Source organism: Lingula anatina, chromosome 6 (genome assembly GCF_051362555.1).
Source record: "Lingula anatina isolate TDL-2025a chromosome 6, LinAna3.0, whole genome shotgun sequence".
NCBI classification, from domain to species: Eukaryota; Metazoa; Brachiopoda; class Lingulata; order Lingulida; family Lingulidae; genus Lingula; species Lingula anatina.
The window spans coordinates 13779924-13796111 of record NC_141772.1 but is presented as its reverse complement, the minus strand read 5'-3'; the positions used below and the strand labels follow the sequence as shown (position 1 = coordinate 13796111).

The window sequence follows — 16188 nt, the reverse complement described above, 5'->3', positions numbered from 1 at the left end:
TACTCTCAGCTTCAAAATTCTTATGTTACAGTGACATTTTTTAAAATTATGTATTTGATACTGTTTAAGATACTAAAATATCTAAGTAACTAAAAGCTTGGTGAATCTCTTATCCACAAAATATTCATTATATTAATAATATTATTTTCTCACTGTATTCCATTCTGATGAGCCGTGGGACTCAAGGGTTTAATAGATTGAATTAAATTGAGGCCTGCTACTTCAGGCCATATTGTGACATGTCTGAAATTTATGTGAATAGAAAGCAATAGTATACACACAGTCACGTGTAAACTGTTTGAAGTACAATGATAAATGTTGGGACTTGTGATACACAGTATAGGATGGTGTCGTAACATATCTGGTAAGATTTCTGATTTATTAAGCGAATAAGGATTTTGTCCTGTTCGATGGTGTCTTAAATACAATGCTTTTTTTTTTTTGCATGGCTACATGTACCTTCTTTAACTTTACTTACTAAGAGCAAAAAATGTAAACAAGTTAAAAGATTTTAAGGAGGAATGCCTAAAGGGATGTCTCATGTCTGTATTTTTTTCAAAATATATTCACATTGTGGTCTCCTTACAGGATAGCATTCAACAACCAGCCAAAGAAATTATGGAGTTACTAGACCACGGCCTTGACACTGACGTCACATTGGATGTTTTGAAGACCCAACTTCACGATATAAGTATGCAACTTTGTTGTTTTCTTTGACGATGAGTCAAGTGGAACCTAGTGGAACCACAATATTAAGAACTATATTCGACCATCTATATTTATTTAATCAGATAGACTTGACATGCACATTTGCCTTTATATTAAACTTAACAGAAGGACGGAACTCATCAACACTCATGTATTTATAAACATGCAATGTGTATACTACAATAGTTTAAAACTTTTCCGGGCATAATGAAAGAAATGAGTGTAGTGTCAAAATTAAGTTTTTTTTATGCCTCGTCTATCTAAAGTGTTGTTTATATCTTGTTCATTTTTCTTTTTGAACTGTTTATTTCAGTCCAGCGGTTGATGACGGGAGGCTTCTCTTGTTTAGCGAAACTAAATCCAGAAGAAGATTCTTCCAAACATTTTGAAAAGGAAAAAAACGCCAATAAAAAAGACGGAGAGGAGTGAATTGAGGGTCGAACCATTAGCTTGCAGTGTAAGGGTTCCAATTCATTGGCCTATTTACAATCGATCCATACACAATGGTGGAATCTTAAGCAGCCAATACTATAATATTCTGATTTTATAATGCACGACAATTTTACTCTTTTTTATACCACGTATAAATTACTTTAAGCAGAAGAATTCACAATGCAGAATTATTATATATCTTTTACAAACTCTGTTTATAACTGTAATAAGAGAGGGTAATGCAAACCTGTAAATGGGAAATGCAGAAAGTAAGTGGCCAAAAATAGGATTCTATCGATTTCTTTCATGGCATATCCCCTGATAACATGCAAGGAAATAAAAAAGAAAGACCAGTAGTGATTTATGCGAAGAATAAGGTAAATTTTATTTGATTTTTTTTTAGGAACGAGAAGTGGGCTCCTGTAAAGCAGACGTACTACTGAATGTTAAACCAAGACGGGGTATTTTCAGAATGGCGACATTGCACTTAAAAGGACTTCATTAAATTAGTTCATTGTTTCCGAAAGTGCATTTTAGTCTCTTTCTTTCTCTCCCTCTCTCTACAATATGTCATTGTATATCATACAGACTTGACATTTATTATGGAATATTTTTTTCCAAGTAATTTTTTATCAGTTTTTTCCTATTTTGCTGACTGATAAATGAAAATAAGGATTAAAATCGTGTTTTAATAACTTAAAATTATCTCTTTGATGTCATTGTGATATCAATTCATTAATGAAATTCGCCAGAGAAGCAAACAAAAACACATTGCCTATTCTATGTCATACGACTTCCATTAAAAGAGATATTTTGGATCTCCATATTTTCCAAATTATCGTCTGTAAAAGAGTTATACGTTCCACAAAAGATCCTCATGTCAGTTGCTATAGTCACAGTAATGGTCGCTGTTACGCCTGGCCTCTTCTGGCTGTTGCCGGCGCTCTCAAGCGGCAAGGCATTCCTTGGGGTAGGTTTTTAGAGTTCAATCTGGAATAATATTCCAGGCATCGGTCTAAAAGTATCCAATCTGGTCCAGTTTTGTAGTAGGACATGTAGGCAGTTGATTCGGCGAGTAATGACCTACCGAAATATTGTCTATGTAGTTCAAATGTGGCGATTTTGATGACCAGGGTAGCTGCTCATTCCCTTGGTTCTGTAAGTTATCTGCTATTAAAAGTGCTCTGTGTGAACCTGCAACCTCACCGTGCAACCTAAAATTGTTCCTAAGGTGCCCCCTATCAAATGATAGTCAAGTGGTTCCGAGATTATTCCTTAATTTGATCTGGTTCAGGTTTTCGTCGATGACTACCATTGGTGTTTTGGCACCAATGTGGTATCCACTCCAAATACTAACGTTGTCAATCACCCTTTTCACTTTAGATCCGGCATATGCTTCGTCGTAGGCCTCTTCTGGATATCTGTAAACTCTGTTTTGACTAATTGGGCGGTACAGGTGAAATCTGACCTCAATAAAGACAGCCATGCAGTTTCAGTGTTCTACTCAGAAACGTTCATGGCCCCCAATTCATTAGAGAAACAGACGGCGATGTTTTGCTGTTTACGGTGGCTGCCTCGGAGGTCGTTTGGCGTTTTTACCTGCTAAACCCAGTTTGATGTTCGCTAAGGGCTTTGAAAAACGCATTTTGGTGGAAATTTACCCCTCGTTCTGAACGGACTAAGTGTTTTTTGTTTAGTTGCAGCAGCGAATCTCGAAAGGCGGCGGGTCCTGTGCCCTGTAGGTAAGATTTTGATACACTGGGGGTGACCTCTGTGAAGGAACATCAGTCTGGGCATTACTCTATAAAACTGTGGGGACCGTTCTGTTTGGCGCTATGATCTGTCTGGTAATGTCTGTCTTTTTTGCGCCATTCTGCCATAGATTAAAAAAATTGTAATGCACTACTTGACTTATCTTCCGCACTGCAAAACTGACCGCTTGCATGCAAAATTTCAAATTCTTCTATGCAGTAGTTGTCGACATATGGATACTTTTTTGACAGAACCAAGCTTTACCTAAGCCAAGCTTTGACCAGCCCAAAGGAACACTACCCAATTAAATCACTGCATTTTACATAATGTAGCAGCGCAACAGATCTGAAAGTCAGTTAATTGGTAGCGACACACCTGACTACACAGTTCTCCATTCATAAATCTTATGTGAGATCGGAGTTTTTTAAAAAAAGAACGCATTTTTACCTACGTATACCGTCGAAACTGAAATATTCCATATTAAATGTCAAGTCTGTATATATATATTATGTGTGTATTCCTGAGTGTGTGTCCATGTGTTTTAAAAGAAAATATAAGTATTTTAGGAAACGAAGAAGTTGGCGCAGTGTTGTAAATATATTTGAATTGTAGTTGTGAAAATTGAGCCAAATACGTTGTTGATCACCTTCCAGAGGAGCAAATATGCAGGTGGCAATTAAATGACACCGCGCCTTGCTTGTTATAGTTTCTCTTTCGTTTACATGACAGATGGGAAAGTGCGCTATTGATCTGTGTATATACTATAGCTATTTAATTATTGCCACAGGTTGCATATTTATCAATTAATCAGTCAATACAATTATTAATTTGTAGATTTGAAGAAAATACTTCTCACATCGCTATCCTTGTGCGACTGTAATGGGAGTACTGTAAAAATTTTTTCTTTGACAAGATATGGTGTGCTTAGAATATGCACTTGTTGTGAATGAATATTAATAATTTAAAATATATAATGCAGCTATAATACTATGTGCCGTGTGATTGCTAACGCGGTGCTATTTTACTGTAATCCTTCAAACATCAAACAATTAGGTTTGGAGCATAAAGATGGCGGGTATAATTAAGAGCATATTTGTAGTTGGACTTACTTCGCCGATGAGACCATTAAGCTTGTGTTAGAACATTATCTTAGAAACTGCATATTCAAAATTTAAGATTGTTATAGTATGCCGTAACATTGGTTTTATATATACGGATTAACAGTAATACGCATCATATTATATCATTTATCTATTTATTAAAATGACCTTAAACAATAGTAAAAAATCATCCACAACTTTTGCTTACCAAAAACAATTTGCGTATCGACGAGAAGAAAAAAAATCGAGGAAATTTTCTTCCATTTTATTTTAACGGTCTATCGATGATTTATCTTGGTGTATATTGAAAGTCATATTGCTTACAAGTATTCTTTATATTTATTGGATAATTAATTTGTAGTTTGTATGATGGAATGTTCTTTTCATGTAAACACAACTAGATTAAATTTTTGCCATCCAACACCTTATAGCTTACAATAAATGAAATACATTTAATGCATTTATGACGTGTGCATTTTATATTTGTCGGCCTTCTTATTTTCTAACTTATATTCTACAGACACGTTCAACGGCCAGTGCAAAACCCGTATTTAACTTGAAATCATGTCTTTGATATCTGACACTCTTCTTGGATGTTTATTCAGATCTGAAGATTGTTGCGCGTTCAAATATCCTGTATGATCAAGCTAGGGATGCTTGTACAATTGCGAGACAATTCATTATTCACTGGACATGTAAATATATAGTTCATTATCTACCGTACCGTCACCACTGATATCACAGCTGTAATTCTGCATAATGGACTCTGTGTCGTTGATATCAAGGTTGGAGGCGTAGATATCATTTTGCACCATTTGACAAAATCACACGCGTCACCTTCCGTTGGTTTTTGTAAATTTATGCCGCCTTCACAACCATGGGTGTTCAAGTAACCGCTATCGTCTTTGTTTGAAATCACGTGTGTCAGTGCAGGTCGGCAATGGGCTTTCCAAAAGTGTTATATTTTGGTAGTGATCCGGATCACCATCTTATCTGGATCCAAGTATGATATAAAAAATACTATAGCAAATGCGATATAGGTCCAATGACTTTAAGCAATGGAGGTGCTCTCAATTACCACAATCTATTAGTACAGGATCCTTGGCGGAGGTCTGCACTCTGAGAATGCCTTTCTAGGAACTACCTGTATTTATTAACATACTATTTGAGTCACTAAACAAAAGCTATATAGATAACCATATGACATTATTTTACAGTGCGTCTGATAATCGAAGTTTCGCTGTAATCTATTCAGTTTCAGGCGACAAGGCGACAAAAAAAAAAAAAAAACACCGAAAATCTGCACATTGTTTTAATTTTACATAGCCACGACATCATCTAACAATTATTTTTTGTTCATTTTTGAAATTTTAGCAAAGTATAGATATTATTAATTAACCATTTTATCTTAAAATAATACAAAGCAGGGTATGACATTGTCTTTGCAAATACCATATTGTACCATTTTTTCGCGTGAACTGGATGGAGCACAGCACAGTAACAACTGCTTACTGTATCATCGATATCCATTTATTTTACATTATGTGCAACAACATATCTGCATAGCCATACAGTGCTTTAACAGTACATTACAATGACCAGAACGATTCTTTATTCGTTTTCAAAAGCATCTCTCTCTCTCTCTCTACGGTACTTTGAACATCGTAGTCTGTCCAGTGCGTTGGGGGTCTGAACGACGATGACTTCGTCAGCGTTTATACATGTAGTGGATTTCTACCGATGTCCGATGTGGGGTTTGTCGAGGTCGCTTAATGTGAGTGGAGAGAGTTTGAGTGCGATTAGAAGGCTGTCTATGTTTAATTTTTTTTTTATGTGCGCCGAGGGCAGTGGCGGATTTAGAGGGGGCGTCAAGGGGGTGGGGGTCCTGCCCCCCCCCCCCCCTTCGGTTTCTGAAAAATATATCACACCAATATTCCCCTCTGGAATTTAAAATTTTGACTAGCTAAATCATGGTTTTAAACCGTACCAAAGGGCACTGCTTGCTTTCAAAAACACCAAAATAATTTTGGGGCCTTTGAGTAGGCCCCGAACTCCACACCAAGGGGTCGATGGTCGGTTTTGCATCCAAGACCTGTCGTTTCGGAACCCCCCTTCAAAAAATCCTGGATCCACCACTGGAGGGTATCCTTGTTTCGCAAGGTATCCATATTTTATTGACTATACGGGAGCCTATAGGGAGTTGACGACACTCTATTTGTATACTTGTTGATGTTTTTTTTTCTTTTTTTTTAATGGGAGACCAGTATGGCTCTCCATAAGTGTCTCAGCTTGTGTCAAGTTGCGAGCTTTGGTTGTAGTATATAGAGACGAATTTATACGAACACAAACGAAAAGAGGCGAACACACTACACCTCGCTAGCACAATCACCCTCACAAGCATAGTCTCACACATATCTATATGTTACACACATGAGAAAACACACTGGAGACAGGCCCTTCGTGTAAGTATCTCTCTCTCTCTCGTTACAAGTTCACTGGACTATTCTGACACTTGTATTTAAGCTGGGACCAATAAAACAGGTTATATGAGTCCTTGTCCTAATAAACATAAACCTTTGAAGACACTTGCTTGGCGGGCAGGTGGGTCTGAAAATCGACTTGCCCGACTCAAAAAATCTACTTTACCGACTTCAATCGCGAGCATGTGTGTGTGTGTGTGTGTGTGTGTGTGGGGGGGGGGGGGGGGGGTAAGGGGCCTTCTTTTATATTAAAAAAAATTAAAAAATGTGTTTTACTGAAACTGATTGTCCCACCCAAAATTTACATTATATTAGTAAAGGAAAATAAAAAAATGATTAAAATAAACAAAATTGATTAAAACAAATAATGAAGAAATTAAAGATGTTACTTCACCACTTACTTAAAAAAAGTGTTCATAAAAACTCTATTCAAAACTATTGAGGTCTTGAATTTCCCTCTAAAAGTCTCCTGGAAGATTTTCCTAACTAGTAAAATTGGGGGTAAATTCCTAGGTGGAGCCACTTTAAAATAAATGCTTAGTCATCGTTATTAATCATCAGTAGGTCGTCATATAGTTAATGGTGTGTTGAACTAAAAATGTTTTATCGGGACTATAAACGGGAAGACTCTTGTCTAGATTAACCTGGGGAAGGAAAACTAAAACTCCTTTATCGCGTTTAATGATAAACAAAACTTAGAATGCTAAGATTAATTTTAATGATTAATACTACTGCCTCATTGTGCGCTCAAATTACCAATGTTCCGGGAATATAAACGGGGAGGCTCTTGTCTAGATTCACTTGTTTAATACAGCACAAGGACAAACAAAAAACGTTTACCCGTATGCTCTTTTATACATTTATCTGTCCGTCAGTTATTTATCTATCAAATCGTTACTATTCCTGCATATCGCATGGCGTTTGTTTGCGTTGGCCTGGGGATTATCTGTCAACCTGAGTCAATATATCGACGACACAGCTCCCGTCCTTTGATCACTTGAGGACACCATGGTCAATTGAAACTCTCGAAATAGACGCTGAGATTATTTACACGAAATAGTAAGTATTATATTCCCTTTTTTTTTTTTTTGAAAAATGGAACGAGTCAGATTTATGCAGTGTGGACAATGTGTAACCAATGAGATCCAATGTGAAGTAGACCGCATTCAAAACAGTGGGCTAGCTAGTCTGAGGGTCAAATATGGCCGACCGACTTGAATACATCCCCACGGGGAACCTATTCAGTGTCTATAATTGGCGGATTAGACGGCATGCTTTTTAGTGGGTCGCCATATTTGACCCGTGGCCTAGCTGTAGTTAGTCCACCGTTCTGAATGCTACCTTAAACGCGCTTTAAATAACCCCACATTGTCACTAATGCATCGTAATGAACCTGCATGTTATCATAATCGTGTCGGAGGGAAAACGGCAGTCTTTCCTTGGGAACTGAGGTGATTGTGTCTTGAAATATGCTTTCTTATACATGTCCACGATGCACAATGCAAGTTGACAGTGACCAGCAATTTGAACTTTTTCAAAAAAAAAGTGAACATTTAGACATCCTTACTTGAGCATTGACATGAAAGCTAGATCAAATTTTAGTTCCGTTTGGCCTTTTTTGGCTTAAAGGACAGTTTGCTCAACTCCACCCCCAACCCCCATTGCAAACGGAGCTGAAGTGCTTTCAGTCGAATCGCATGCGTGCCTAACACTGTGTATTTCCAAAACTGAGGTAGCTGGACTTTAATCTAATGATTCATGCAGTTGCTTATTATCCCAGAAAAATAAAGACTTATCTTGATGAACCTGTTTAACAATTTAACAAATGACAGAAAATTGAAACTCCTTTTTATAATACATATATCCATCCTTCACCTAAATTTTATATAAAAACGGCGCGTACGACGGTTTCTCCTTATCATCTGGTGTTTGCAATTGCCTGCGATAACCTACCTTGTGCAATATAAATTATCGGTTTACTTGTATAAATATATCGATGATACTGACCCGGTCCCATGATCGCTTGAGAACATCATGTTACATAGAAATAGACGTTGAGAAGTTTTTTAAAATATTAAAAAAAGTAAGTATTTTATTTTCTTGGAAATTGAAATGGGCTTTACTTAACTAATTGTAGTACTCTCACTGGAATCCCTTGTGAATTACACGTGTTTTAAAAGGACGGAATTCCAAATATTTCAACATTACCTGCTGGAAGAAAGTTTATCTTGGGTCAATAGTATGGTTATTGGGTGATGATAAGATTATCAAGGGAAAATGTTTTTCTGAAGTCGAGTTGTTAACCTAAGTTCAGTAGTATTCAAGACGGCATAATTCTTGAAGACGCAATCTTTTGAACTTGCTAGATGCCATGCTACAAGGTTAAAAGAAATGTAAACGCTGTTGTAAATATTACTGTCTAAGCTTCAAATTCAACAAAAACACCAACAAGTGTTGAATCTTAAAAACAGGCTTTGTAGATGCATTATAAATGATTGTCATCAGCATGCCCTACATGTATGGCGTTTATTTTATAATTTATTAGAAAGTAGATACACCGCAAATCAAAATGGCGGATCCAGACCCGTCCCTTATACAGTATGTATAAAAAAAGGAAATGGGCTTTACTGAAGTGAAGCTTACAGAAAATGCACCAAGTTCATAATAGATTTTTCATCCCCACCTTCACACCCCTCTCCTTATAGCAAATGCTTACATGGTGCGCCTGTAGTAAGGAAACCAAGTACCTGAAGGCCCCAAACTTGTTGCAGTTTTCAGATATAGACTTCATCATCAAAATGTTATTGATAGTCCGCCATTCAAGATATCATTTTAAAAAACGTCGTGCTGAAGATATGTTACGAAAAAAAATGGAATAATCAAGCATGTCTCCGCTAAGGTAAAATAATTAAACTTCTGTTTTTCTCTCATAAAATCAACAGCGGGTTTTAGCCTTTAGATAAAATTCGGAAATATGGAAGCTTAAATTCCTTTTCAATTTCAATACTAAAAGTAGCTGGGGCAAACATGTGTTTCCTCGGATTTGTTGACTTTCCTTAAGGTCAGCGTAGATAACCGCTGAAAATATGCCCACCCATACGTAGCTTTTATTACTGCTGTTTATATTGGAAACTTTAAACCCCTTTATCACGCGGCGATATGACTAGTAGGGGCATAGACCGATGTGTTTCGGACACGTAGCTACTTTGTGAATCTTATGCAGCTATGTTTATGATTGTATATTAAAATGGTTTAATTCTTTGTAAATAAACGTCTGTAGTCACTGGGCTTTGGATATATTAAGTGGGGTTGGCGGAGTCTATCTGGGTCAAACCCTACTTGCGCTCCGCCTGTCTCTTAAGTCAGCGAGTCCCAATATGGCCGACCTACATGTATTTGTGTGTAACCTTAAACAAGAAGGCCACCAAATACACATCTCCATGAGTTTATCGGAACATTAAGATATGGTCGAAGTGTGCCCTCAATGATTATTTACAAGTGCGTTTTTCGTGTAATATAAACTTATCCCGCTCATTGTCTCGTTAAGAGGTTTTATCTGCAGTCAGTGCATCAAAGTTTTCATTTATTTATTTATTTATTTATTTATTTATTTAAGCCGGTTGGAGTACATTTTGCAATGACCTTTACCTTACTAATGGTAGGGCCTATATATACTTTAAACGTAAGATACTCATGAACATTTGATTTGAATGACTTTATTGAGTACAAGATTATATGCGAGAACTTTAAAAGAGCACAATAAGACAACCTACAAATAATAGTACGACAATCACTTTAAAAGAATGTAAAAATAAAATTGTACCCAAAAGGGTTTGCCTAAAAGGTCAGTGACCCATGGATGGACCCCCCCCCCCAAAGATATACAAAAAAGTAAAAAAGCCTCTAGTACTAAAAGCGACAATGTGTACATCCGCAATATTCTTTTCTGTCTTTTCTATAGATTACTTCCGAAGCTTTAAAACTGACCATGACTTTCTTAATTTGACATCAATTTATTTACATTAGGCCCCAAAAATATTGAGGATTACGCCAGGGGAAAAATAAAAAATGGTGTGGTCTTGCAGATCTTGTCTTTCTATTTTCGTATGTATACTCAGATCGTCACAATTCAGGCATTACGCCTTGGATATCATGAAAATTGTTTTATTATTACTTTTGATTGGTAATATGCATAGGAAAAAACACGCGATAAATCAAAGATCAACATGTAAGGACCATTCCCACAGATATTTGGATCCATCTATCTCTCTGGGGAGTCTCACGAAATAGCTGTTATCTTACTGCCTTAAATGTCTGTCACGCCTAGTAAAGCTGTTATTATCTTTACCCCCTAGCTGATTCGGTAGGCGTGACAGACATTTAAGCCGGTTAGATGATAGCAATTTAGTGAGACTCCCCAGAGAGAGGGAGGGGAACCCAGTCGTAAATATTTGCGCACCAACAAATTATCAGCAGCCAGAATATACTGCAACCACAGCTGCATATCCTTGCTGGTAAACCAGAGAGTAATGCAAAGAGGTGATTGCTTTTGCACTTCAGCACATTTGGTCTTGATGCTTAGAGACAATTATTTCACAACATCAAAGTTTGAGCTTAATAAAAAACGACTATATACGATTGCAAAATGGTTGTTGGTAATTATTATCATTTCTACCAGGAAGATGTCCACCCCCTGTGTCATCTATTCATGTGACCGTCAGAAGAAGAAAACATGTATTTTAACAACAATGGAGGCGCTGCTACACGACGCAAGAACGCTGTTGGGTAAGTATATAGAGGTTTGCATCAAGGCATTTGTTGTTGGACTTTTTTAGACCCACAAGTATAAAAGTAACTTTACGGCAACGTATTTCGGAAAAAAAACATGAACAATAAAGGTGACTTATACTTTCTTTGGGAAATGGAACAAAGTGATCCAACACGTACCGTATATGTGCAAAAGAAATACTGACCGGAGTAGAGAAATAATACAAAGGCCTTGCCATTCCCTTGGAGAGATGATAGACAATGGGATTATTGTAAGCGTGTTAATTGGGTTATATAAACGAATTGTCCTTTACTGCACCTTTTTCCCCGACAATATGAGAAGGACAACCAATATTTTGATAACCTTGATCCGTTTTAGTGAAGGGTGTTCAAACGAGCAATTCGTCAAATAAAATCGTTGGCTATTATACCAAATAATAATAAAAAAAATGAGGTGATGTTTTTTATTTGATGTTATATATGTAAAGCACTATCTACATGTTAGGTTATGGGGAAGAAGAAAGGCTTTCCGTTGTTCTAGAGAGTAAAGGAGCAGAGATAGAAAATGAAAAAACTCTACTTGCCGTAGCACAGAAAACCAGCGATGTTTTAGAGCTGGTGGTGGTAAATCAGTCCCGACAAGAATCGTGGAGACCGGTGGAAGGTATAGTAGTAAGCAAAATAACAGAAACTATCAGACTGAAATTTGAAAATTTGTTGCTGTCCACTTCAATGCAGCAACCTATACGTAAACCTATTTTAAATGTTAATTAACATACTGTTGAATGATTTACTTATTGTGAACTGGCTGTTCCAGTGCCAAGTAAGCTAACTAATCCAAACGTGCAGACATTCAACATCACCCAAAGTCAAAACATCCAAATTGGAGACAGCAACAGTCTTCTTCACACAAATTACACGAGGGACGTAGATGATGTGCTGGATGTCATGTCGGTCCAAGGTAAGAACTACCACATTTAGGTAAGGATGTTTTGCCGACTTTTCAAAAGAGGAAGTATATACATGTATACACACTGTGGCCCACAGGTGCATGGTACATGTTTTTTTTATGGTAAAATCCAACTTTGAATTCTTCCTGCTTAATATTCTGTGCCTGTCAGAAACACTTGTGATAAATAAAGTGGATAATAACAAATATTTGCTGTAACGACGCTACCACAAGCGACGCTACCAGTACGTTTCATAACTTGTTGAAAAAGACAAATTTCATTCCAAACCAGGCGATACATGTGGCAGCGAAAAAATGTTATTTAAGGCTTTGTAATACATGCGATACATGTGGCAGCGAAAAAATGTTATTTAAGGCTTTGTAATGTATCAAAGGATGTTGTGTATATTCTCACACCCCAATCCCCGTTCTTCATCACTAAACTCTTTTTCAAAATACATGTGTATTGGTAAACTTAATGGGATAATAACTCTATAGGAGATCTATATTTCACAAGAGAAACGTGGTACACGACTCATAGAAATATAATATATTCTGTTTTACCACAAAAATGGCAGTTATAGCTATTATTCGGAGACCTGAGCTGGTCTTCGGACCATGTAACCTCCATAGATGGCTATAATCTTAAGAGATTATTACAAAAAAAATTTTTTTGAGAAAAAGGGACTAACTTTGAATGTAGCAATGGATTCATTAATGGGATAACAACTGTTCATTTTGGCCAAAAAATGAATTTCCTGGGGTAAACGGCAGTTTCCTCATACTTACCAATGGTTAATGAATCCATTTCCGCATTTTAAGTTAGTCCCTGGTTTTATCTGAAGAGTTTAGCTATCTATGGGGGTAACGTGATCCGATGACATGCTCCCATATCGGAATTATAGCTATAACTGCCGCTTTTGTGGTAAAATAGAATATATTATATTTCTATGAGTTGTTTACAGTGTATTTACTGTGAAGTAAAGATCTCACACGAAGAGCTGCTATTTCTTCAACCATTGGTAAGTATTGGGAATTGTCCAAAACGTTCACTTATTATCCCTTAAATCTCAGTTTATACGATAAACGTGATTCAGTGCTTTACATGTGGAATGATGTTTGATTTTTGGTAAAAATAGATGAGTGATGTCAGTGCTGCTCAGCCAAAATTTTCTTAGCTTTATCGTTATTGTATCACTCACCACTTTAAAATAATGCGTAAAAGTTAAAAATATCGAGATGATGATGATTTGTTTCCAATTTAATTACGTTACTGCAATCCCCGAGGCTCTTGATATAGCAAAGAAAATGGCAAATTTGTAAAATGTCCGTATATACTAGTGTTCTTATTATAACAGACAAGGAGTATGACATATGACCGCTTGTGTCAAATGTTTGTATTTATCACAAAGAAGACAGTTTACATTAAAGACAATGTCCCTTCATTTTAGCAGAAGAAACGGAAGATATTTCGATGATACCTGATCCGTTACGTCGACTGTATGCACTCATCGCACGGCCTAAGCTTAGGTACGAGCTAGATAGGACTGCCCGCCAAGTGGACAGAAACAAAGTCCTTGAGTACAGGGATGAAAACGGATTCAATGTCCTACAAGCTGCAGCGTTTCATAATAACGATAATGCAGTTGTCACAATATGGAGACATTTTGAATGGGCCACACTTTTAAAACAGGTCACAAGCGGCACTCACCCTAGTGAGCTGGAAGGTTGTACTGCCAAAGAGATAGCTGTGAAATATCGTAACAGTGAGGCAGGCGAAACAATTGAGTCATTCGAAGCAATTGAAAATGAAATTAAGCCAATTCACAAGGTCACAAAATGTCAGAATGTTGATAAACTAAAGGAACTCTGCACTCTTGACAATACCCTGGTAAATATAACTGGACATGAAAATTTTACCCCGCTGCACTATGCCGCCGGTGTAGGATTCCTAGATGGCGTGAAGCTGCTTCTCAAAATGGGTGCAGACCTGAATGCTGTCACAGAGTATGGTGAAACTGCCTTGGGTCGTGCCTGCAGGATGGGGTATGATGACGTGGTTGAGTACCTCACTGATCTACCGAACATTGACATCAATAAAAATGTGAATTCGGATATGGGAGATGCATCATGTCTGGATGTGGCAGCTTCTGGTAACTTCAGAGACATTTACAACAGGCTGCAGCGCCATGGTTTACCTGTGACCAGCAATACCCTGGTGTGTGCCGCATGGGGCGGTCACGTCGAGTTAGTGAAAGAAATAGCAGCAATGGTCGGAATCGCTGTCAATTATCAGAACAAGTACGGGAACACAGCTCTGTATTTAGCATCTAGAGATGATCATGTAGATGTGGTTAAGTGTTTGATAAATGATCACGAGGCTGACCCAGATATTCAGAACAAAAGGGGTAACACCGCTCTACATACTGCAGTTCTCAACAATGACAACTTGAATGTTGTGGAAGGTCTGTTAGATGAAGGTGGTGCAGATCCAACCATCCTAAATAACAAAGGCGAAAATCTAGCACACATGGCAGCAAAGAGTGGGCAAGTGCAATGTTTAAATGCCATTCTGAGAAGAGAGCGTACACTGATTGACTCACGAGGTCATCTCTACAAAGGGACTATCGTGTATAAGGTGTGGGGTAAGGATAGAGAAAGACCCGCGTGGCATTATGTTCTGGTCAAGAGGAAGCTTTTTGCTGACTTCTCGGTAAAACTAAATGTTACAATTTTAGATGTGGAAGATTACGGGAAAGTGCTGCACTCAGGATGGGGAAAAGAACCCCCCGATGACATTGTAAAGAAGATTCAAGAGACGTATGTAACATTTGCAGATTCCGCACACGAGGATCTAGCCCCGCTCCACCACGCAGTTCTAAAACAACACCCCGCTGTGGTGGAGAAACTTCTGGAGCTTGGGGCTACGACAGACGTCCGCGATGCTTATAAACTGACGCCGCTGCATTTGGCCTGCATGCAAGGTAACAGAGAAATTGTGAAACTACTGGTGGAAGTCGAGGCGGACACCAAGGCGGCAGATGATGATGGCGACACCCCACTGGACGTGGCAAAACTCAACCACCAGGACCTCACTGTTGCTTTCTTGGAGAAGGCTGAGATAGTGAAATTCTTTAGAGTAGGTGTTCATTTTTTTTTTTTTTTTTTTTTTTTTGCAATTTAATTATGAGATGATAAGTAGGGATGCCTGAACCCTTATTTATAATTTCTCAAAATTGAAATTACATCGTTTCTCTTCTAACAGGTTACTATCCAAAAGCCATTCAAAGAAATGGAAGATGTACTGGTGCATGGACTTGACAATGACATTACAGTTAATGCCTTGAAGACCCAGCTTAAAGACTTAAGTATGCACATGCCTTCATTTCTTTATGTATTTTGATAGTCACCACAGCCATTTTTTTAATTTAATGGTATATTAAGCTAGACATGATGTGATAACTTTACAACCAACTTCTTATTTATAATATATTTACACAAGGTCGACAAGGACAAGGAAGTCGACAAGGAAGTAAATCTGAACTTTAATTTGAAGTTTCGAAATTGGTCTTATGTATAATTTGCTAATAGATACATCTACACTTAATGCTTTTTTTTATTCATTTTTTATAGAAAAGAAATTATAATCACTATTTCAGTTAAACAGTTGACGAAGGGAGGGTTTTCCTGCTTTGCAGAACTGGGTCTAACAGAAGAAGACTCTTCCACAGTAGGGCACATGCCGGTCAAATAAGGGAGTGCTTTGAAACGTCCGCTTCATGAAATGGCACCAGAGAGGCAACTTGTTGAAAAACGCGCACCTCAGAAATGAATCTTAATTACTAAAAATTTACAATGACTTTATTTTCGATATTTAGCCACTACCGATTGGTCAATTGGAAATATAACAGCATGATCTCAGATCGTCAAACATAAAAGGCGATTTTATGAAAATAATATAATAGTATATTTTCATCTGAAAAAAAAAGACCAGATGAGA

General features: G+C 37.4%; 2 protein-coding genes across 4 annotated transcripts in view; one reads left to right on the top strand and one right to left on the bottom strand.

Moving 5' to 3' along the window:
* Positions 1–16188, top strand: part of LOC106151926 (uncharacterized) — a 48441-nt gene that overhangs the window by 3426 nt on the left and 28827 nt on the right. Inside the window, exon 4 of the mRNA XM_087015210.1 lies at positions 589–691. Coding sequence (XP_086871336.1) covers positions 589–691 — 103 coding nt within the window. The remainder of the gene's footprint in view (positions 1–588; positions 692–16188) is intronic.
* LOC106151928 (contactin-associated protein 1-like) overlaps positions 1–16188 on the bottom strand; it is a 142241-nt gene that overhangs the window by 107864 nt on the left and 18189 nt on the right. The gene's annotated exons all lie outside the window — the stretch shown is intronic.